Source organism: Pelecanus crispus, chromosome 1 (assembly GCF_030463565.1).
Source record: "Pelecanus crispus isolate bPelCri1 chromosome 1, bPelCri1.pri, whole genome shotgun sequence".
Classification (NCBI taxonomy): domain Eukaryota; kingdom Metazoa; phylum Chordata; class Aves; order Pelecaniformes; family Pelecanidae; genus Pelecanus; species Pelecanus crispus.
In genome coordinates, this window is record NC_134643.1 from 92951770 (window position 1) to 92974251 (window position 22482).

The window sequence follows — 22482 nt, forward strand, 5'->3', positions numbered from 1 at the left end:
CTAATAACATTAACACTGAAATTGTCCCAGTTAGGCTTTAAAATTTATGCTTTAGCTAGTAAAATCTGACTGGTCTGGTTTCCCTTCATTTTGCTGCTTAATAGCTGTCTGAAGACAGGTTTTGCTAAGCCAAGATTAACAGACACGCATATCATTTTAGCAACAAGAGCTTTGAAGTTGCAAAGTATTAATGAGGGAAATAAAAAAATCAGACAGATGCAAAAGATGCAGTAGCTGGGGACTTTTGTCAGCCAAAGAATTTCTTTTGTCACTGAGGTTGAGGCAAGTTTTTGGGGTTTGGGGTTTTTTTCTTCCCTTTTTGATCCCTGTTGGGAGGATCCTTGTTTTTGAAATTTCAAATTTTCCAATGTGTGTGTTTTACTCGTGTCTGTGTTTGCTTAATGCTGCTCTTTCTTCCCTTTGACTTTCACATTTTCTTTTCCTCCGGCAAATTTGGACTTGTTTCAGTTTGGGACAACTAGAGCTAAATGAACCACCACGGATAAAATTATAACAAGAAGAGCAAAGTCTGTGAATGATCCTTTGCTGTTTCCTGAGTCATTCCAGTCTCATTAATCAGCGCTGGTGCTGTGGAGGCTGTGTGGTGTGTTACGTCGCCAGCACAGCAGCTTCTCCGTGCCTTTCCCCCACCCCCTGCGTGCCTACACAGTGGGGAAAACTAGAGAGGGAAGCCATCAATCTTTCCTGTCGTAGATGTCAGCAGTGATTCTCCTGTCGGCTTCCTGCTCTCTCTGTCCTGCCCACCACCTGTGTTTAGAATTAGCTCTGATGCTGCAGATCTCACTCAGCTCTTCACCTGTTCTGCCCTGACTAAATAGCTGTTAAAATAAAGCAGAGCAGCTGAATGCTATAGCATGTGAATAGTAACCACCACTGTGGGTTGCAGGGTGATTTCTCTTGCAGCTGCTATTGTACTGCTGCTATTGTAATGCTGTCATAATTGTCTGTAATGGTGGTTTCTTAGGTCTGAAATCTCTTGCTTGTGTTTCAGCCCAAAGGTGAGCTTGTGAGCAAGTCTTTATTTAATATAAAGATGAAAATATTTATCAGATACATTATACATAAAGGCATAAGCCTTTCTCCCATCAGTTAGCTTCCTTGGAAAGCTTTGTGAGCAAAGTTGAAAGAAATTAATTAGTATGAAGCCTTGTCCTTACCTTCAGTTACTCAAAGAATGCAATTAGCAAAAGGCTTTTTGAGAGCTGATTTTTATACCTCTGTATCTGGCTAGTGGGGATCTTGAAAATGTAAGTGTCCGTCTCCCCCATCACTGGGTAGATTGAGAAGCTGAGATGTACTGCCTCTGTACTTCTGGGGCAGGATTAATGTCATCATCTTGTGGTCTGTTGTGTTAAATAATAGGTCTAAAACAGACTTTAACCAGCCCAACTTTTATGTATACTTTTATGTAATTGTATAAATATTTTCCTCTCCAGTCCTGAGAACTGTCTTGTCTTTTGGCAGCTTTCTTCTACCTCCTTGACTCAATGCTAGCTTTTTCTGTTTTTAAAACTCACAAAGAGATTCAAGTGTTTATAAGGTGTAAGTTTTCTTTGTAATTGTAGCTTGTCTGCTGTCATTTCAAGAATATGATGGCAATATTTATGTGGCGTTATGAAGAAGAGAGGCTTTGAAAACTTAAGTCCTGTGAATGCTTTCACTTGATTTTATTTGTGTAACTCCTTTGTGAAGTGGAGGAACTGTATTATGACTGATTTTACTACATATTTGAGAAGCAGTTTTCTGTTGACCGTGCCAGGCAAATACATGTATTCACAGGTAAATACTTGTATTCAACCCTCACAGAATTCATAAAGCTAAACATGAAAGGTATAGTCAGGATACTAAAAATTGGCTAGTGACATGGGATGTTTTGATCTGCGTGGATCTTTTCAGTGTGGATTCTCAGCACTTTCAGAGACTTGAATTCGTTTCTTCTTTTGAATGAACTCAATTTGAGGCTTCCCAAATCACTAGTTACCTCTCCAAATAGCTGTATTTTGTATCCATGGTTTGTGTTTCAGTATGGTGAGAGTTTCATGCTTGAGTTTGACTGACACTTACCCTATCAATTTAAAAACAACAACAACAAATCTTCCTGGTGAAGTCTTAAAATTCTTTAAAAAAATAAAAATAAAAAGAGTAACTTCCTATAATTTTAAAGGAGGCAGAAGTGGCTTCTTATATTAATAAACAAAGGGAGGCTTGCCATGTTAAATGTTGCAGATGTGGTGCTGAGCTCATGGAAGGAGCCCTGTAACTTTATGGTCAGTGATACAATGAAATGCTTTCAGCAATGGGGTTGTCTTTTGCTTTCCACTTGATTTTTAGTTTGCAAAAACAATTCTAGAATATGGTTAGCTGTGCACTTCCATGCTTGTTTTTAAAGGAATCTTGAACTCTTACTTTCCAGACTCTCTAATTTTTCAGACAGACATGTTTTCACAGATTTTTCTGAAGTAACTATTAATATTTTAATTCCAGTTTTTAAGCTTGTAAATGTTTTGCTTGGGTAGATCCTTAGCTTTTTTAAAGATGTCTCGTAGCTGTTGTGTTGTTTAGATAACAATTTTATATACATATATATAAGTAATATGTTCTCAGATTGTACAGGTGTCTAAATTAGAGGGTATTAACAAAGTGAATTTGAGTCAGCTGAAAGTCATGGAACGAAATAGAGAAACTTTATTGTGAAACTTTTTGTACAGCTGCAGATGGTTTAAGGAACACATGGTATCCTGGTCTGGAGGTTGCAAAAAGCTTTTAAACACAATTGGAAATGCAATATGTACAGCTACTAGCCTCCAAAGAGCTGCATAGCTGCTTTTAGGGTTTAGTGCTGCTGGGCTGTGGAAGAGCTTGGAAGCTTCTCCGTGTGCTCTTTAACAGACAAGAGAGTCCTGTGTCTGCTTTCCAAGGTGGACATTTTAACCCCTGAAATTGATTGTTGTCCTTCTCTAGGAGGTTTCCTATAAATAGTGAAAGGTGTTGTTTTCTGACACAGAATGGCTGACCGTGCTTAGTATGTGAAAATATTTTGGCCCGCTAAGGGCAAAGAGCAAATTGAAACTCAGTCTAAGGTAGCTGTATTTTTTGAGTCTCCCCTTCTTTGAAGAAGCTTGCTTTGGTAGATTGTTGTGAATATAAATTTTAGACAGTTTGCATATTACTTTTAAAGATTTGGTGGTCTTCAAGTCAGTCTGCCCATGTCGTTAATAACATGAGAAAGTTGTGTATTACACATACATAATTGGACAGCATCAAGTTGACTTTACTAATATTCTTTCATAAAATTCTTTTGATTAGACAAGCATGCTGTTAACACCTTCTTTCCTTTAAAAATAAAGCTGTTTGTGATAGTCTTTAGGAGACATGCAGATAGGATTTCCTTAACTCTAGCAACTTTGGTGTGTTCTCCAGTTCTGGCATGTTTGTCTCATGAGCAGGGAATCAGTGTGCTTTTGACTGTTGAATTGAGGGCTTGACAATTGTAGCTCTCCATACTACAGGTGTGGCATATGAGAAAAGCTCTGTGTGGGTCTAAGAGAGCAGCATTGGATTTTGGAAGCTATCATCTTCTCCAGTATACTCTTTTGCTTGAAAATGGATGTGGCCATACTGCAGGGTGTCGGGGCCAGACTTTAGCCATCCTGCTCTGGAACAAGAATGTAATGCTTATTCCTGATTATTTGAGAGCGTTTGGATGTTGAGCATTTTTCAGTATAAGGAGCAGCAGTTGTTCCTGTCATCATGAAAAAGGAGGTTAGGTAAGAGAACACCTGAGTCTTAATGGGGTTTGGGCCAAGCTTCATTTAGAAATGCTGCTGAGAAATACACTGTGGTGTTTGGAATTGCCATGCAGAAGTCTTATTGAGAGAAAACAAATAATAGATGTTAAAACATCTGTCAGATACCACGCTCTTAACTGGAGTGAAGATTAACATGCAGTACTACTGGTGTAGGTGCACACACCACACAGAGTTAAACATACAAACAGCAGGCTCACACTGTGCTTACTACAGATGTCTGAATGAGTGAGTGCCTGTGGGCTGGAGCTGCATGTCTTGTGGCTTTCACTCTGCTCCATTGGGAAGTCTTCACTCCTTTTGTTTTTATCCTTTTCCAACTCCAGTACTTTCGAGCACACAGCTCCCATCCCCTGACCTAACAGCTCCATTGAAGTGCATTCCAGCCCCATGATTTCATGGTACCAGGCAGAACTCCCCTGCCATGCTGCTATGCTGCCCGCTGCTTCTCACAGAGTGAACAAACAGGGAACATAAACTCTCTCCAAAGGAGCAATGTTCTCTGTATATTTTTAGTGCTAGAAATCCAAGATTCATTTAAGGGGTGTTTTGTGTGGACTTTTTTTAATATAGACATCTGCTAACACAATGGAATATTTCATACCACCCTATTTGCTGTAACATCCCCTGCTTTATGTTGTTAAATGGAATCAAAGGAGTTAAAGATGAAAGACTCCTAGTCAACTGGTTCCTCAGCTGGGAGCCTGTGTGGGTTTGTTCTTTGTAATGTATTTGCTAGTGCTTTACCCAGGCCCAGCCTAGCTCAGTTTTCATTATTGGATTTACTTGTTTCTGTAAATTCCATACTTAGGTTAAGTAATTGCCAAGCTTAGACTCAGTATAATACTGCTACTGTTTGTTTCTCATGTTTAACTTGATATTTATTGCCCATATATTGAACAAACCTTTTATAAGTAGTTGTTTACCATTTGAATGTACAAGCACTGTTAAAGGTGCCATGCTTGCTTTTGCAGGTATACTCTTCACTGGATAGACAGAGAACTTTGTTATCTCTTTATATGAAACTGTGTCCATTTTACGTTGTACTTGGGTGTTTTCTTTCCAACATGTAGTATGTTACCAGATGCTAACCTATGTAGTGTTACAATAAACCTGTCTTTAATTAGCTCATTGTTACCCTTCAAATATTTGGAGGTAGTACAGAATTTGAATGTATAATGTAAGTTGAAATACTGATACCTTGTATTTTCTTGGTGAAAAATAAACTGTCTACAAATGTATTTGCATTTGTACCATCTATTTCAGTGTATGATTTTCAAATTAGGGGAATAATTTTGCCAATATATCATATGTTCATAGTGACTTGATCTACAGTGATCTGGGAAGGGGAGAAGGCAGATAACGAACATGTTGTGGGACACATGAGGCAGGGACTGTGGCTACAAAGGAATGGAGTCTGCATGACTTGGGGACCAACAAGGTTTGTAGGCAGAACTGTTCTCCACAGGCTCAGGGTGCCAGCTCTTTTTGGGTCAAGGTATTGGCATGTGAGCTGATCTGTGCTGACTGCACAGAGATTCTTGCTTTCTGGTATAACAGAGAGTTACCCCAGGGGGTAGAGCTGTCTCTGCACTGAAGTAGCACTGGCTTCAGGATCCCAGGGAAAAGAAGCAATAACATCAGGAGACATTTCAGGTGACGCTGTCTTTGTCTAGACTGCAGTTGAAAGATGTGCAAGTTTCTGCACCGTGCTTTAACATGGTCATCCTAACATACTTTATTTGATGCACATCCATAGTGGACTTCTAGAACATCACAAAGTTTCTTAGCTATTCTAACAGTGCAGGTAGGAAACATATTTTATATAAAATCACTGGAGTCAAGGCAGCAATAGCTTCCTTACCATATGGCATACTCTCTGCCTCCTTGCTGTCTTGATGTACCATGCAAGAGCTCCTCTGGGAAGCAGAGGGTGGGGACGCACAAGTGGAGGAAGAAAAGAATACAGGAACATGGGAGGGATGAAACCCATAAGAACGTGGACAGTAGGGCTGTAATAAGCTATAGCCTGTGTAGAAAAGTGTGGTTAAACAGGCATATAAATGGGCAGTAGAAAGCAGGAAGCACTGTGGGGAGAAATAATTGTGTGAAGGAGTATCAGGATTTGAGCTGAGTGAGGGGAGACAGGGAGATGAGGAGAGGAAATGTGTTCTGACAAACAACCAGCTGTTGTGGAATCGCTGTAGGGGCAGAACACCATCTTAGTGATCATAGCCTTGTTTTCTTCTTGAGCTCTTACTCTCTTGGTGAAGAGCAGGAACATGGGAAGTAAAAGACAAATGTTATGCCTGTGAAGTACCTGTTGCATTGCCTATCAACTGCTCTATGCCCTTAATAATAGAAGCACAGCTCTGAAGCCTAGTGAATCCCAAGTTTCTACAAGACTTCATTTAATTTACATGTGTTGGGATTTTGTATGCCTCCTTCTCTAGGTGAGCACCTGGCCCTTCTCAGTGTTAACAAAAAGCTGGCTGCAGTCCTTGGGCCAGGTAATAGCTTAGTGGGAGGTGAGGGGCTTGTGTGAGTGGTGATGAATGCTCTGATGTAGGTTCCTAGGAAAACAAGGGATCAAATGGCAAACAAGGAATTGAGTAGCATAATTCCATTTTCGTGCAATAGAGAAAAGAGGCATGGGTGGTCAAGAACTCAAAGTTAGAATTGCTGTTGGAGGAAATGGTGTGCTTTTCATTGCAGTGACTACCTTGCAGCTCCTGTGCTGGAGGTTCTCCAAGAGCACTTAGAAACTGACTCAAGAATATACCTAGAAGTCAAGCAGGTATTTGGGATGGGGTGAGGGGGTTACCACCTGGACTTAAATGTGTAGGCATTTATGTGTACAGGAGGAATTAGCATGGCTGCTAGCCCAAACCTGCTCTTACCTGTCAGCACAAATGCTTAAACATTGAGTAAGAAAATTGTCTTGATCTGAAAAACCAGGCTTACTTTGAAAGCAAAGAGAATTTTTCAGCAAATTTTGAAGGAAATGGGCTAGGCTTTTCTGAACTATGGATCATATTTAAAAAAAAAAAAAAGTCCTATTCCACTTGGAAACACTTTCTCATTAATTTTTTTTGAGTGAGTCAATTTGAAGTCCTTTTTTTTTTTTTTTTTTTAATGGTTAAAAATAATGGTACTTGGCCTTGACTTTTGCTGCCATTTTGTGTGGTTTCATAGTTTTATGACTTCGTATTTTTTTTCTCCCCCATATATTTCTAAGGGATTCACAGAAATGAAAACAGACTACATCAGTAAATAAATTCTCTCTACTTTGTTATAGATGTTGCTTATAAAATTTAGCAGGAAAAAAATCATGCAGCCAGAGGCATAATGAAGTTGATATTCCTGCTGCACAACAGAGTCTAAGGGTTTGTATTGTGCAGCTTTGACTAGGACATCCTGCTGAGGTTGGTGGGACCCTCATTTATAAGTTGAGCAGTCTTGCATGCTCTTACAACTTGGCTCATAACAAGCATTTTCACATAAAACATTGCTGATGTACTTTCTGAATATGGTGGAATTCTTTGGAAAGGTTGGGGAGGTAATTGATCATATCCTGACAGCTTGGGGCTCTGAGAAAATGGTCAGATGGAGGGCTGGGATGCAGGAAAACAAACTTTCCAAGATGGTAACTGTCACTTAGCCAAGCTATACATGTTTTAAGCTTTTTAATCTTTGCTCGCAACCTCAGCTTCTTAATAATTTTTTGCTGCTTCTCTGTGAACTCTTTTCAGATGTTGATGTTTTACTGGTACCAATGCATCCACAGTATTCCAGGTGTGATCTTGAGCTATAGCAGTATTTCTTTGTGGAGCCCTTTTAGAAACTCTGCTGCTGCAAGGATGGGTAGTTTCAGGACTTTGATAATCTCTTTCATTATTCTTTGACTTTTGGGTCAAGGACTAGGTTTCTTTCAGGAACTGTTCAAAATGTTCTTTGCAGCTAGAAAAATAAAACTTTAATGTTTATGGGAGTTAAGATTGCCATCTACTTGGATATTGCATATGTCTACAACAAAAATTTTTTAATTTCTCTATGCTGTGATCCTAAGTTTCTGTATCAGAGCGGATAATGTACTAAAGAGAAACATAACAGCTTTGGTGCAAAAAAGATTGAAAGAATCTACCACTTGGTTTCTGAGATCTAGTTTTCACTGATCTTGTTTACAGCTATGTTTGTTTGTATATGCAGTCCGACAGCTTAAAATTATGCTAGTTGTCAGTCTTTGCAGTAAGATAGAGTATTTTGACTGACTGACTGTAATTGTTTTTTAGTCAATCCTGAGGTAATTTATACATTGTAATACACTGACAGGAGGAGAGAAGAGACAGGCATAAGTGAGGCTTTATTAATGACTTCAAAATATAGAAGAATCTGTCAAAAAATTGCGTGTATTAATTTTACCGATGCTTTGTAACAGAATATGGTCGTCGATCGGATTTTCTCTGGTATTCAGCCAACTGGGACGCCTCATCTAGGTAACTACCTCGGAGCCATTCAGAACTGGGTGAATCTGCAGGAAGAGTGCAGCTCAGTGCTGTATAGCATCATGGACATGCACTCTCTCACGATGCCCAAGGAGCCAGCTGTCCTGCGCCAGAACATACTGGACACCACTGCTGCCATCCTTGCCTGTGGTATTGACCCAAAGAAGTGTTTCCTGTTCCGACAGTCACTGGTTAGTGCTCCTGTTATGTTAGATTTGTTTCTCATTAAGTGGCTTTCTGGACATGTTAATGAGTGAGCATGGCATTACTGACCTCCTTTATCATGTTTGTGTCAGTGGTCCTAGAAAATGTTAGCAATGTTGGATTTCAAACTTATCCCTTGCTGCTGTTTTGAAGTGGCTGAAATCATGATGGAGAAGTTCATATAGGGTTAAGTACATTTTAAATTTCCCAAGCAGAGCGAGGAGCTTGTGCGGGTTATGAGTAGTATACCGAAAAGACCTGTTAGGAGAGTATTAATTTAGCTCAGTAAATCTCACTTTAGTCACAAAAGGTTAATGCCTAAATACACAGACATAGTCTGTGCAACTGTAAGGCAAGTAAAACATGTTTCTATGGTTTTATATCAGCACTTACCACTTAATCTGCCAGCTGCACAACATCTCCAACAGGTTATTGGCATAGTAAATTTTGGGTCTGTTCCATCGTAATCACGAGTGAGTTCCATCTTCTCTGAGATTTTTTTTTTCCTTCTTTGCTATAACTTCCTCTTCATATGCACCTTTTTCCACCTGATCTGATAATTTGTATGTGAAATATTTGCTGCTTCTCCTGTCCACCCCAGGGGATATGGGGCTTACCTTCGTACTTGGCATGTGTCAGCCTAGTCCATTGCATGCTGCATTTTCCTGAAACACAACTTAGTTTCTTGCCTGATTAACTTTCTGTAACTGATGCTAAATTGGCAAACTTCTGTAATTTCTTACAGAGGCAGATGTGTCATAGCTTCTGCTCTCGTGAAGACATCTTTAAGCGGATGTCCAACTTGCAACAGAACTGCGAAGTTGATGTGCACAGGGTCTGAATTTTATCAGTGCAAGATGAAATCATGGTATTACATTCTTCCTTTGAACATGGTTCTTTACAGGCAGAGTTTCCTGTCAAACTGCAAATGACAATCATAGCTCCATATTCCTGGTGGATATTGAAATGATGAAGACAGATACACTTCCTTCTTCAATTTTCCTCTGTATTAAAAAAAAAAATCTAAATAGATTAGCCAAGAATTCTAGTGGAGATATGTTTAAATTAATTTATCCTTTGTTCAAATCTGTTTATCCTTTCAAATAAGCTGCCAGCTTGGGTTTTAATTTGGCTCTACTCTGACTTAATTCACATTGAGGCTGACATTATCTGGAATAATCTCAAGGTGAGTTACAAGCCAGTGATGCAGTAAAAACCTGTCTGGAGTTTTGTTTTTTCTTGTTTTCAGGCAACTGAACAATTTAGTTACAACACAGGATCAGTGACTAGCTACACAGAGAGGACTCTTCAGCCTAGAAGAGAGATGATTTGTAGGTTATGGTTAGAGAGGAATAAAGGTTTATAAAACTGCAAGTGAAATGGAGAACATAGATAGGGAACTGCTGTTTTATCCACTGAAGAACGTGAACTAACAGGTATCAAAATAAGTTAACACCTGGTAGATTCAGCACAAGCAAAACAACGCTGCATTTCATGAAGTCTACAATGAGGCTACAGAACTCCTTGGCACAGGATACAGTGCACGCTGAAATGTGTACGAATTCAGAAAAGGACTCCACAAATTAATCTGAAAAATCTGTTGAGGACTGTTGTATACCTGAGGTGCCACCTCTGCAAGAAGTGCTGCAACCACAGCTGGGAGAGTATTGATACTTTTCTGTACTTCTGCTCTTTTATGTTGGTTGCTGTCAGAGATGGATATTTGATCTGTTCCAGTGTTGCTTTTCTTATGTCCTTACGAGTCTAAAAGCTAAACTACTGCTGTTCCAGGTCTTGCTAAAGCCAACACGCAGAATTCCCTCGAAGCCAGCAGATTACCAGTGAGAATCTTACATTGCAGTCAACCACAGAAAGCATGCTGTATCTTTCACAGTATAATGATGCAGAGATTGAGTCTTTGAGTCCCCAAAGAGAAAGTATCAGACCCAAGAAATGAAGGACTGTAAGTGATGCTTCTACAGAACCAATACAGTCAACAACCAACAAAACTTTGGATAGCTAGACTTGAAAAATGTTCAGTTTTATCAGACAAAAGTTTTGACCAAAGATGATTCTGGTTTATGTTACGGTGGTTAGGCTGGCCTCTGTTAAATAGACTACCTTTTATCTTAATTTTTCTGGGTATCCTCACCTGTCCAAATCTAATGGTTTTTCTTCTTATTAACCATTAAGTATTTGCTTTCTGTGGTTAGTGTCTGATGTCTTGCACCATATTTTTACTAATACTTACCACACGTGTATCAATGCAACTTTCAGAAGTGGCTGATTTCTAGCAGATTTTTGTAAGCTCATTGTCATGCTGCAAGCAGAAAAAGGACTATTACAGTTGTTTGTGAATCCAGACTGTTTCAGTAATGGTTCAGGCTGAAGTGGTTTATTGACTTCCCAAAAACAAGTCTATTCAAGCTCTATGTAGTGGTCAGCTTTACCCAGAGATGCACTATGGTCTGTTACAATTGCATTGGCAGGACCAGACGTTTCTCTGGAAGCAATTAAAAGAAATATCTGCGTGTAGCTCTTGATGTGAGGAAAGGAGACAGGAACCTTGCTAATGTGATTATTGTTTTAGTATGATAATGAAATAGTACGTTATGGAATGTCATAATATCAAGATGATTGTTCCTAAAAACAAAGGTGTAAGATGGATTGCAGCTATTGCTAATCAAGAAAGTTTATTGCTTGATTTTGGATTGGTAATTGCTCAGCTTTCAAAAAAGGAGCTGGCCTCTCCTTTTCAGCCACTGTAGCAGTCTCCAAGGGTGGTCTAAAAAGCCACAATTTTGTTTACAAACGTTTGGCTGAGGTGTAAAACAAAGTGACCAAAACGAATTGTATACTGAAATAGGTTGTACTTCCAGAGGTCATCAGGAAAGCAGTGAAAATCCAGCTGCAAATAGAGAACTGGTTTATGTATTTCATTATGGGCAAAGTATCTTTGTCTTTTCAATACCAGCTCAAACTCATAAATGAGAGAGTTCTCAGTAGATTAATGTGCTACAATTATTGCTGTATCTTCAGTTGTATCTTGAAAATTACCAAATCTATAGATCACAGAAGTGCTACTGCCTTTACTTCTGATTAACACTTTGGTTAATTTTTTTTAAACAAACATCATGCGGTGAAATTATTGTGAAATAAGAGCTTTTGGTTTCAATGACCAAACCCAGCTACAACTAATGACTGGTAGCACCCTTATTCTGTGGCAGTATATAGCAGAATGAAATTCTTGCACTGCACAAGTATGCTAGTAATGGTCAGCTCCCATTAAGGGAATTGCTCATGCAGTCACTACTGTAAATGTTCCTGTGTCCTCTTACTTCCTCTGGGTTAACTGGGGCAAGAATGGTCTAGAATTGCTGAAGGGGGGGGGTGTGTCTGTTTATTTGTTTGGCTTAGTCTTTCTGTTCTTTCTTTATTTATTTATTTCTGTTGCTGCTTGTATTGCTTCTCTGGAATATGTTTGCCATATGTGAAAAAAATATTGATTACTTTGTTTCTCAAAAGGCATGTGCATTTGGTAAGGGTTTCACTGTGAGTAGGCTTTATTTACAGTAGGGTTTATGCAGATCATATCTCTAATCCAGAGCTATCTGAAATACCTGACTCCAGAGTGTTCCCACGTTTTATCATCCTGTCCAATACAAGCAAGAGACAAAAGGCTGAACAATACTAATCACAGATGGACTGCTGGGGAAAAGCGTGGTGAGAACAGATACCTCTCATGTTTACACTAGATACACAAGGTGCTGCTAAGATAAGGATACAGGTGAAGTTGTCTTGGAGTCCCAGAACTGATTTCAGGGATGTCTTTGCCTTGCAAGTAAAATTAAATAAAAATGAGAGGAATTTTGCATACACTGATTTTTATTGTATTGCTTAGAGGCTATATGGCCTCTGTTCTTAGGTATCAAGTACACAGCTAAGTTACCTATAAATGGAAAGTGCTAGTTTGATGAAAACTAGGTTCGTATGCTTCAGAATGTACCATTTGTAAATTGTAGGTTTTTATAACATATGTAAATGTTAATGGCTAGCTGTATATTTGGTGTCCATACATAGCAGTTCACCAAATACCTCCCACACTTATATTACCATATACAAACTTGAACTCCAGCTTAGGGAAGTAGTGGCTACAAAGAGCCAGTGATGATAACTTGAAAATATTTAGAAGCAAGAAGGATGATGATGAATACTTAGGGTAGTGTTTGGAACTGTATTGTCTGTGAAGGGTTATAAACAAGCACATTTAATTAGAGTATCTAGGAAAACACAATTGTGGAACTTGTTGGACACCAGCATGGCCTCCCAGTGAGAGAAGCTCTTTCATTACAGCTTGATTAATTAAATTTTCTTAAGTAGGAAGACAAGTCATAGAAGATTGACAAATTCTCTAAGAATAAAAATAAATGCATATTTCAAAATTATGCATTTTTATTTGGAGCACAGCTGCACAATATATGAAACACTCTTTGCTCTTAGAGAAAATAATGTCAAGATACGCTTTGAGTGGCTGCCTTTGCCTACCAGGCATAAAAGAGAAGTAACAGAATAATGACTTATACAACGTATCCTCAGAATACTTGAAGAAAGAGCAAATATATTCCTTAAATTGTACCATAACTGATAAAAGCTGTAACAGTCGTCTTTCATAAAACTTAGAATGTTTTATTAAAAACAAAGAGGACTCCAGGGGGAGGGGGCAGGAATAAGGAAGACAGTAAGCAGTCTGCACACATGGTAAGCTTATATGGTATAAACCATTTTCTCTAATTCCTGGTGGGTACAATACACATTTCAGTTCTTACCCATAACCATCTTGTATCTCATCTGCTTCACAGTCAAAACAATTTTAGAAACTGCTGTTGCTTGTATGTGGTCTCAGGCTGTTCTTCCTGTCCACCTACCTATTGTAGCAGACACATGCTAAATGTCCCAAGAGAAACTAAAATTCCATCAGAGTTGATTCAGCAGGCAGTGGTTGATATGCTGCACTAACACTTCTCTGAGTCCTGTGAGTGTCTGGACAACATAACATTCAGTTTCTGGGCAGAAGACTGTAGTTTTCAGCCTTCTGGATGGGGTGATTTATTTTTTGAGTACAATCAGCTGCAGTATTCTTGCAGTGTGCAAGTAAACTGAAGCAGTAACTCTGGGAGGTGGGAATTTGCCAATTTGTCTTAGCCTTAACTCCAAAAGCCGAAATACAACAATTTAAATGTGTGCACTAACTGTTTCACTCCTATTATTTTCCAGAAATATCCAGCTGCTTTGTTTTGTGGGCAGAGTTTGAATGGATTCATGCCACTTCTTGTCCAATTTTCAGAGGAGCTTAAAAGCTTCCATTGCATCATAGCTTATAAATTCATTTAAGTACATTAATTTAGCATGGTCCATTGAAAACTTCCTGTCATAAGAGGAAGTATGTGACTATTTAATTTAGAAAATTATTCTGCTTCTCTCATCCCTCTGTTTTCTCCCCATAGGACTGGGCTAGACATAACTAGAGCTCAGTGGGAAGAAAAGTCATGGTTCAGTAGAATTCCTTTTTTGTTTTCTTTCTTCCTTAATTTACCTGGTTTATTTCAAACTATTATGTAGCTGTTATATTTTCCTCTCTCCACCAGTCTTCTGGATACACCAAGCTAATTACTCAAACAGTTTTGTGGGTTAGACTAGGGCAATGTTTCTGAAAATAAGTTAATTTCATAATGAATAAAGGGAGGGAAAAGGGTGCCTGGGCCAAATTACTGTGCTTATCTGGGTTTATAACCAGTCTAATCTGATTCCAGTAGGTGTATTCTTGGTCAGGCTCTTCGGAAAGGAGAGACAGATCTTATTTCTGTAAGTTTTAGCCAAATATAAACAAGGATAAGTTATTAAATTGTTTGAACCTAATAGTAAAACTGTAAATACTGATAGATTTACCAATGATAGCTAGATAATCACCCCCCAATTCAATACATTGCTTAACATGTTCTTTAAATCAGATGTTGCCTTTGTAACCATGAACATATTCCACCTACACTTGAATTATTTCTTTGAGCAGAAATTTCAGATACTATGTCAAATTTTCTGGCATAAAAGTATGTCACTGGGTGTTCAGTTGCTGCCAGCATTTGATTCAAGAGCAGTCTAATTTGTCTTGTTTATGGTCCTGTTATTCTCTCTAGATGTATAAGATAGAGATGCGTTACCAAGTATCTTGAACATATTGTTTGCAACCGTAGACATTAATAAAATCTTACCTCTTACTCAAGAAAAATAAATGTAAGCAGCACTTTCTTCTAAAAGGCCTCTTAATTTTTTTGGAAGCACTAACTTGGTACTTCTAGGAGAGATAAAAATCCTAAAAAAATGTTTCATTTCTTTTGAAATTTAGGACACTCTCCCTCCTCTGTTCAGATTTCTTTTAGTACATAGCTATCCAAATTACCTCCACAGACCTGTTTTTTTGTCCTTTACACTGTCCAAATCAAATCTTTGAAATTTATTGCTCATTTAAAATGTAGCCCTTAATGAGGTTACACTGCTGAGGGGAAGGTGTTTCCACGTAACAGATATGCAGCAAATTTCGGTCCCTTACAGAGAAGGGCTGTAGGTTGCAACTTGAGGAAATCCTTCTTGAAAATGAAACACTCTATCTGTCTTTGCAGGAAGCCACTTCAGCTGCCAACACACAACTTTGTATAATAAGCCTCAGAAAGCTGAGTTCCAGTGTTGCTGGTTTTCCTGCTTTCAGATCTGCTCACAGTATCCATGCCTTTCCCTCTGTTATTGTTCTTGCATCTCATTGCTTGCTGTCCTCTTCAGCTGTATGTCTCAGCATGAGAAGTCATCTAGAATTACTCGGACTAAAAGTAGCTATTGGTTTTCCATGTATATGTCATCAGCTGTGGCTGTGACCAGGGGATAGCAGCAATAACTTGGTAGGGAATAGCTAGGATCAAGGACAAAGTGATAGATGTGCAGGGAGAAGCCCTGAGGTTGTACTTCAGCATATAAAGCCCCAGAGATGATCCAAGTAAATAGTGTGATCTGAGTTTAATAACATCAAATGGCCGCACAAGTGAACAATTAGGAAGCTATTTGTCTGTAAAGAGGGAGGAGCTGGGCACTCAGCCAGGTGAAGAAACAGAGATGTGCCATCTAGATAACTGCTCATTATTACTTGGAAGTGGTCACCTCTGATAAATAAGTGTGCTTAAAAAAAAAAAAGAAGTAAAAGGAATCTGACTATGCAGACTCAGGCTTGTCGGCCACAAGGAAGGAATGCAAGTAGTTTGTTAGTTTGTTCTGGAAGTAACTCTTTGATTAGCGATTAGTAAGCCGGGTTGTGGGGGATGCTTAATGCAATGGAAACCGAAGGAGGAAATGTGTCACTGGTAATAGCAGAGAGATGACCATCTCGACCCTTTGAGAAATGTTGATGTTTTTTACAGACTTGTAACAGATTAGGAAAGAAAACTATGTTAAAGTGGGAGAGAGCACAGGGCAGGAAAAAAGATAGAAACTTGATGTATGTACTCAGAAAAGCAAAGCGTATGATTTATGCTGTCTAAAAAGAGGGGTTCACTGTATGGATCTGGTTAAGCTTTTTTTGTGAAAACTGCTAAGTGGGAAATAATTGGCTTTGTAAAGGAAACAATAAATAGAGGACTTACAAGACTGTTAGTCCTCCAAATGTTTTCAGCTAAGCTGCAAGAAATATTTCCTGAGAAAATAATGTTTGTATTGAAAACAGGCTGTTATACTCTTTGAGGACACAAAAGTAGCTGGAGTTGGCATGAAGGATTTAATGGATTAGATAGCTGTTTTTCAGAGTTACCAATAACTGTGACATTTTGGAAGTTGGTTTGACATACAGTTCAGGAACCATCACTGTTGTGAGTTTTGTTTGTTGGAGATGTAATTCTGTTTTTCTGCGTTTTGTAGTATTTTTATACTGGGGTATTTGGGGGAGAGAGAGCACTGCTGAGAAACTGATGTCTTCATTGGAGAACAGCTAAGCTTATTATTATCTGTTCTCTTTCGGGAAGGTGGGGTGTTCCTGAAGTATTTTGTAGCTCCAGAGGGTACTTCTGTTGTCAGATTTTAAAATACAAATCAAATTAAGTTCTTTACTGGTTCAAGTATACACACAATAACCTTAATTGATTGGAACTCTATATACTTTTCTTTCCTAGAGTTGTAGTTAGATTTTGCATCAACTCCTTTAAAAAAAAAAAAAGAGGCAAGCAGAAGACCTCTCTGACAGTCCTAGTCTTTTTAATGAAAATTGTGTGAAAAGTGATGCTTCTTTGACAAAGGTCCTCCTTGCAATGGCATGATAAATGCTACCTAACAGAATAGGAAGCAACTGAAAACCATTTGACAGGTTGATACAAAGATGAGATGCCTTTTCTCTGTTTCATTTCATTGTTTGAATTTACTGGAAGGGTTACCTCTCTCCATAATACCAGGGGCAAATAAAAATCCATGTGGCTGAAGATACCAGAATCTAACAGAAAATGTGTTACTGGGATTCTACTACTGACCCACCAATCAAGATGATGATAGTGATCAGGAGATGTTAAGTGAGATGAGAGAAGCTGCAAATTTAGTATAGGAAGCAATAGTATTACACTTCAGCTATCAGCATATCAGCTTTATCAGGATTAGACATACAGATAAAATTTTTGGATGCAATAAATTATGCTTCCTAGTTTTACAGTCTGTTAGAAATTATGCCATTCTACATTTGCTTTGGGTGGTGCACAGGACCTAGCTCAGGATGTTTTAGTGGAAGGCTCTCAGTAGTAGCAACCTCATTATATTCAGTATTGTAGCTGGAGAGAGCAGACCAAAGTACGTGAATGTTCTATTTCAAGAAGGGGAGCTAGGTGAAAATGAAGTCCAATTGTCATAAATAAACAAAAAGCAAGAAAGCTACAACTATCCTGGAGGTCATGTTTTAAAGAAACAAATGTATTTAAAAAAAAAAAAAAAAAAAAACACAAAAAAAACCCCAACCAAACAAACAAAAAAACAGCAGTTAAATGTATGACACCACTCATGAAGAAAACATTGGTCCAGCAAATCCCTTTCCATGATTCCGTAAGTTAGGATGCAATCACAGGAAAAGATAAGATTTTCAGAAGGGAAACTTCCCCAAATTAGAAGAACAAGAAAGCATAAAAAATTGGCAAGTCCCCTTTTTTAAACAAAAAATTAAGGGGCCTAAAAAAGAATTTGAGGAGCACCCTGCAGAGGATTCTTAAGCTGATAACTAAGCAGTCTTGCATCAAAAACAGGAGGTCATTTGGGGGATCAATGAGCTCAAAGTACAGGAGACACTCAGGGTTGATAAGGCCCAAAGAGCAAGGCTCAGTTCTTGGTATAGGACTTCGCTGCTGAAGGTATTGGGAAGGTTGCCACTTTATGCATTTTGTAGCAGCAGATCAGAAGAGCTAAGTCAGTTTATTGTAAATTTACAGAAACTATTAGGTAAAGATAGACAGTTTAGACACCAGATGGCATTCAGCTGGGAGTCTGAAAAAAACTCAGGTGTGAAATGGCAGAACTGGTGGCCAAGGTGTGCAGTCTGCCACCATTAATGGTCAGTCAGCCACCATTAATGGTCACTGTGCCAGAGGAATAGTAGATTGAAGTCATGTTGGCAGTACAAAGCAGAGCTCTAAATGGGACCAGGGAAACTACAAACTGATGATTTTGACTTTTGTCTTACCGGGGATGGTAGAGCATTCAACAAAGAACAGGATGCTGAGTGAATGAGTAAACAGTCTCTTCAGAGAGTCACTATGGTTTCTTTAAAGGGAGATCTTGTTTCACTAAACTGCTGGACTGTATGAGGGTGTCAGTAAGCATGTGGATAAAGGGCATCCCAGGAACATAATGGATTTTAATTTTTTGAAAAGCTTTTGACAAGGTTCGCTATCAATTCTCATTTAAAAAAAAAATGTATTGGAGGAAGCGTAAGGATTTGTAAAACAGTGGGTAGGCAAATTAGTGGTAGAAGAGCTTTATATGCAAAATAAAGCATCTAGGTAAAAGTAATCTAAACCTTCTTTACACGGTATTGAGCTGAGTCACAACTCAGGAGAAAAGTCTTGTAGTCGTCATTGGCAGTTCTCTGAAATCATTGGCTCATCACAAGTAATTTTCAAAAAAGCTAACAATATGTCATCATCACCGTATCACCAGGAAGGGTATTGAGAACACGACAGAGGTGATGTTTTGTCACTATACAAAACCTTAGTGTGTCCATATCTTGAATATTGGGTAGAGCTTTAGTGTCTGCATCTCAGGAAGGAAGTAGTGAATTAGAGATGATACAAAGAAGGGGAATTAATGCTACAGGGGCTAGAGTAGCTGCCTTAAAAGGAAAAAAATTAGAAGTCTGGGATGCTTCAATTTGAAGAGGAGAAGGCTGAGGTGTAGATGCAATCAAAGTTTACAAAATCAGAAAAGCACTGGATAAATTGAATGTGGAATTGTTCACCGAATTGTGCAATACAAGAAACAGGTGGCATTCAAAACTAGTAAAGAAAGAGTTTAGAGGATAAATGAAAGTACTTTACCTATCAGGTTTGAACCTCTGGAGCTTGTTGCTGCAAGTGGTTGTGAAGTGAGCAGTATCAGCAGGTTCAGAAAGGGATTAGACACGTTCATGGGGAACATGGATACTAACAGGACTGGGCCAGGAATAATACCTTCTGATATTCCCTAGTACAACAATTATGGATGCTGGAGAAGTATGAGGGGAAGATACTGTAGGAAGCAATAGGCTCACATGCTCTCCTAAATGCCATCTCTTGTTGCTGTTCCTGGAAATGGAATGCTAGGCTACCGGTACCTCTGTTGTGATCCAGTACAATATTATTTCTTATGTTCTTACATTTTGGTTGTTTAATGAGGACGTTTGCTCAGAATTTTAAATGGACTTGGGGCAAGAGGCTGGCTGAGTTTGTCCGAGAGAATGGCTTCTCCTAATTGTGATGCATTGGTATTGCTCAGTGCCAGAAAGGAAGAGTAGACTGGGCCTTTTTTACTGGTATCATATACATACTCACTTCTTCCGGTTTCTTTGTATCCAAAGTTATCCAGTCAAAGTGATAGAGTACTGTAGTTTAATGAGTAACTACATTTGAGCTGATGCACGGTGACCGACCAAATGCAGCAATTACCTGCCCCTTTTGCCAAGTAAAACACAGTAGCTTAAACCATTATTTAGTCTGACAAATGATTTGTGGTTTAAGCCTAGTACCTCCTGATTCACAGGCCAACATACAATCAGTTACTGCAATTTGGGTGATGAATGTTAACTCATTAGGCTCCAGTACTGAGATTTTTTCCAACTGAAATCTCTACCCTTCTGTGCACTTTTTTATATTTTCTCCCTCTTTTATCAGGCTTTTTCTTCACAGTATTCAGCACTCTAGCCTTACTTAGGAAAGGACTGTGTGTGTTTGGAGATTAGAGGTGAGTATAACTTGCTAGGACCCAGAACTGCAGATTCAACTCAGCAAATGCTGTTTAGATCACTTGGTGTTTTGGTAACTGATGTAATGTCAAAGCCACTGATGCAATGAAACACACGTGCAGTCTTGGCTGTGGAAGCAGTGTCTGACAGAGCTGGATCAATGACTGCATAGCTTTTAAAGGGAGTCCTTGTCAACACAAGTGCAACAGAGCACCATCTCCTCTCTATCCGTGACTAGAAGAAAGAAATGAGAGACTGCTTTGAACCAGATGGTGATTCTTTCTAAATGAAATAGGGGTCTTGAGCTTAGTATTTTCTATAACGTTCAGTTTACTCTTTGTATCCTGCAGAAGGTACATTTGGTGCATCTTGCTGCACTTTGTCTTATGCACAGAAGATTGCAGGTCAAATAAGCAGGAGGAAATTAAAAGAAAAAAGAAAAAAAACTGGGAAAGGCAGAAAGATGGGAAAGAGAATCAACCTGGAATGTTTCATATCTCTAACTGCTGAGCTATTGTCTTGAGGTCAGATACTTCTATACAACATTGACAACCAAAATAGTCTAATGACTGCCAGCTAGGAAATTACTACATTTAAAATGTGACAACAAAGGAATTGCCTTAATTTTAAAAATTAATTAACAATGCTAGTAATTCTTACTTGTTAACAAAGACTTTTTACTGCCTTCCATCTGGGTGGTTACATCATGTTGCAAGCATGAACCTTTGAACATCTTTGAAACAGTTAGCATGTTCTTAACCATCAGAACCTGCCAATATTGAAAAGAGTGAATCAAAGTGTAAGCAAAGGAGAACATAGATCACCTTTTTTCTTTTGAGAGAGATATATATAGCTCACTAACAACAGACAAAATGACAGGAAGAAAATTAAAGAACAGCATATGCATCAGCAATGCTTGCCTCTTACTAATCCTAAAATGAGTATTTGAAATGCAAAAGCTGAAGAGTGTATATAAAGAAGCTAAACATTGCATTCATCCAACAGAGGTTGTTGCATGGCACATTTCTTGTCTCTGCTTGTAGAAAGTCTTCCTCTTAGCAGGAGGGGGGCAATCACTCTGATGTCTTTCTGAAACTATTAAAATTCCACTATCGCTGCAGTCTCCCCAGAATGTTAAATGAAGTTGGTTGTATGAGCTTAAATGGGATCTTTTTTCCTCTCTCATCTTTTCACACCACCCTTGTAGCAAAGGGTATGTGGAGGCCTGATCCTTCTCTTTCACCTGCAGATCAGTATTAGTTTTGATAGGATTGCAGAACTGAGGGACAAATTAAGCCACAATTCAGGCTGTACTGTAGTTTGACTTCAGCTATTATCTCTGCGTTGCAGACAGGTCAGGGTCATTAAGACCTGTTGGTGCACTCAAAGCCCTGACAAGCCTCACTTGGACCCTCTACCCATGCACCTTCTGCGCAGTGCCCCAGGAGCTCCACTTAAGCTCAGGCTCAGGCCCCCAGTCTTCACTTGACCTACATCACAGTGTACCTGTGCTCAACCCTGTCCCTGCTACCCCAGTTTTCTCACTGGACTTCCTGGATTGACCTCAGATGTGACTAATTACCTTGCTATATCTGATGATTGCCAGACTCTCACTGTCACCACCCCTGCCCTGATTAAATACTGCAGAACATTGTCCTGGTCAGGGAGGTAACTGTTCCTGCCTGGCTTGTGGCTGTCTGCAGCCACAGCCTCGTGGAGCGGCACAACTGCTCTTGTTCCCTGGCCATTAGCTCAGGCTTCTGTGAAGGACCTGTGGTTATTATACTGCCAGACATGCTGCAGTATAGTGTAGCTCAGGCAAGGACTAGGGGCAGTCTGGCCGGAGCTTAAATGGAGCTCCTGGGACCATGGGCAGCGCGTATGGGTGGAGGGCTCAGGTGAGACTGGTGAAGACAATTAAGGGAAATTAGTGCATTCAGGGCCCTGATGCAGAAGAAATGAAGCTTGGGTAACTTATTGGCACTGGAAATGAGAAAGGCAAGGAGGTTTTGTAACTATTAAGTTATTATCTCAAAGCGTGGGGAGGCTGTGACACAGTGGCCAGCAGTTGGTTAGTTTACATGTGTGTTCAACTCTGTTACTGCTAAAGCATTTTCTTTCTTTTTTAGAATATGAATGGGTAGGATCAAGAACCTTGCTATGCTGCTTGAGTGTAGTGCATTCAATCCATGCGGTGTCCGAAACTTTCCATTAGCTTGTCACTTGACCTTACTGAAAAAATAATAGATAAAAATAAATGGTTTTCTAATCTCTGATACTATTTATCTGTACTGAATTTGAGAAAATATGCATATAAATGCAGAAGATTAAAATAGATTCTGACTTTGTACTTTCAGGTTTCTGAGCATGCAGAACTTGCCTGGATTCTTGGGTGCTTAACTAACGTGCCACGTCTGCTACGCTTGCCCCAATGGAAGGTATGGAC

At 39.1% G+C, this 22482-nt stretch overlaps 1 protein-coding gene across 1 annotated transcript in view; it reads left to right on the plus strand.

Annotated features, from left to right (window-relative positions):
* Positions 1-22482, plus strand: part of WARS2 (tryptophanyl tRNA synthetase 2, mitochondrial) — a 46969-nt gene that overhangs the window by 17388 nt on the left and 7099 nt on the right. Inside the window, 2 exon segments of the mRNA XM_075710489.1 lie at positions 8266-8523; positions 22394-22474. Coding sequence (XP_075566604.1) covers positions 8266-8523; positions 22394-22474 — 339 coding nt within the window.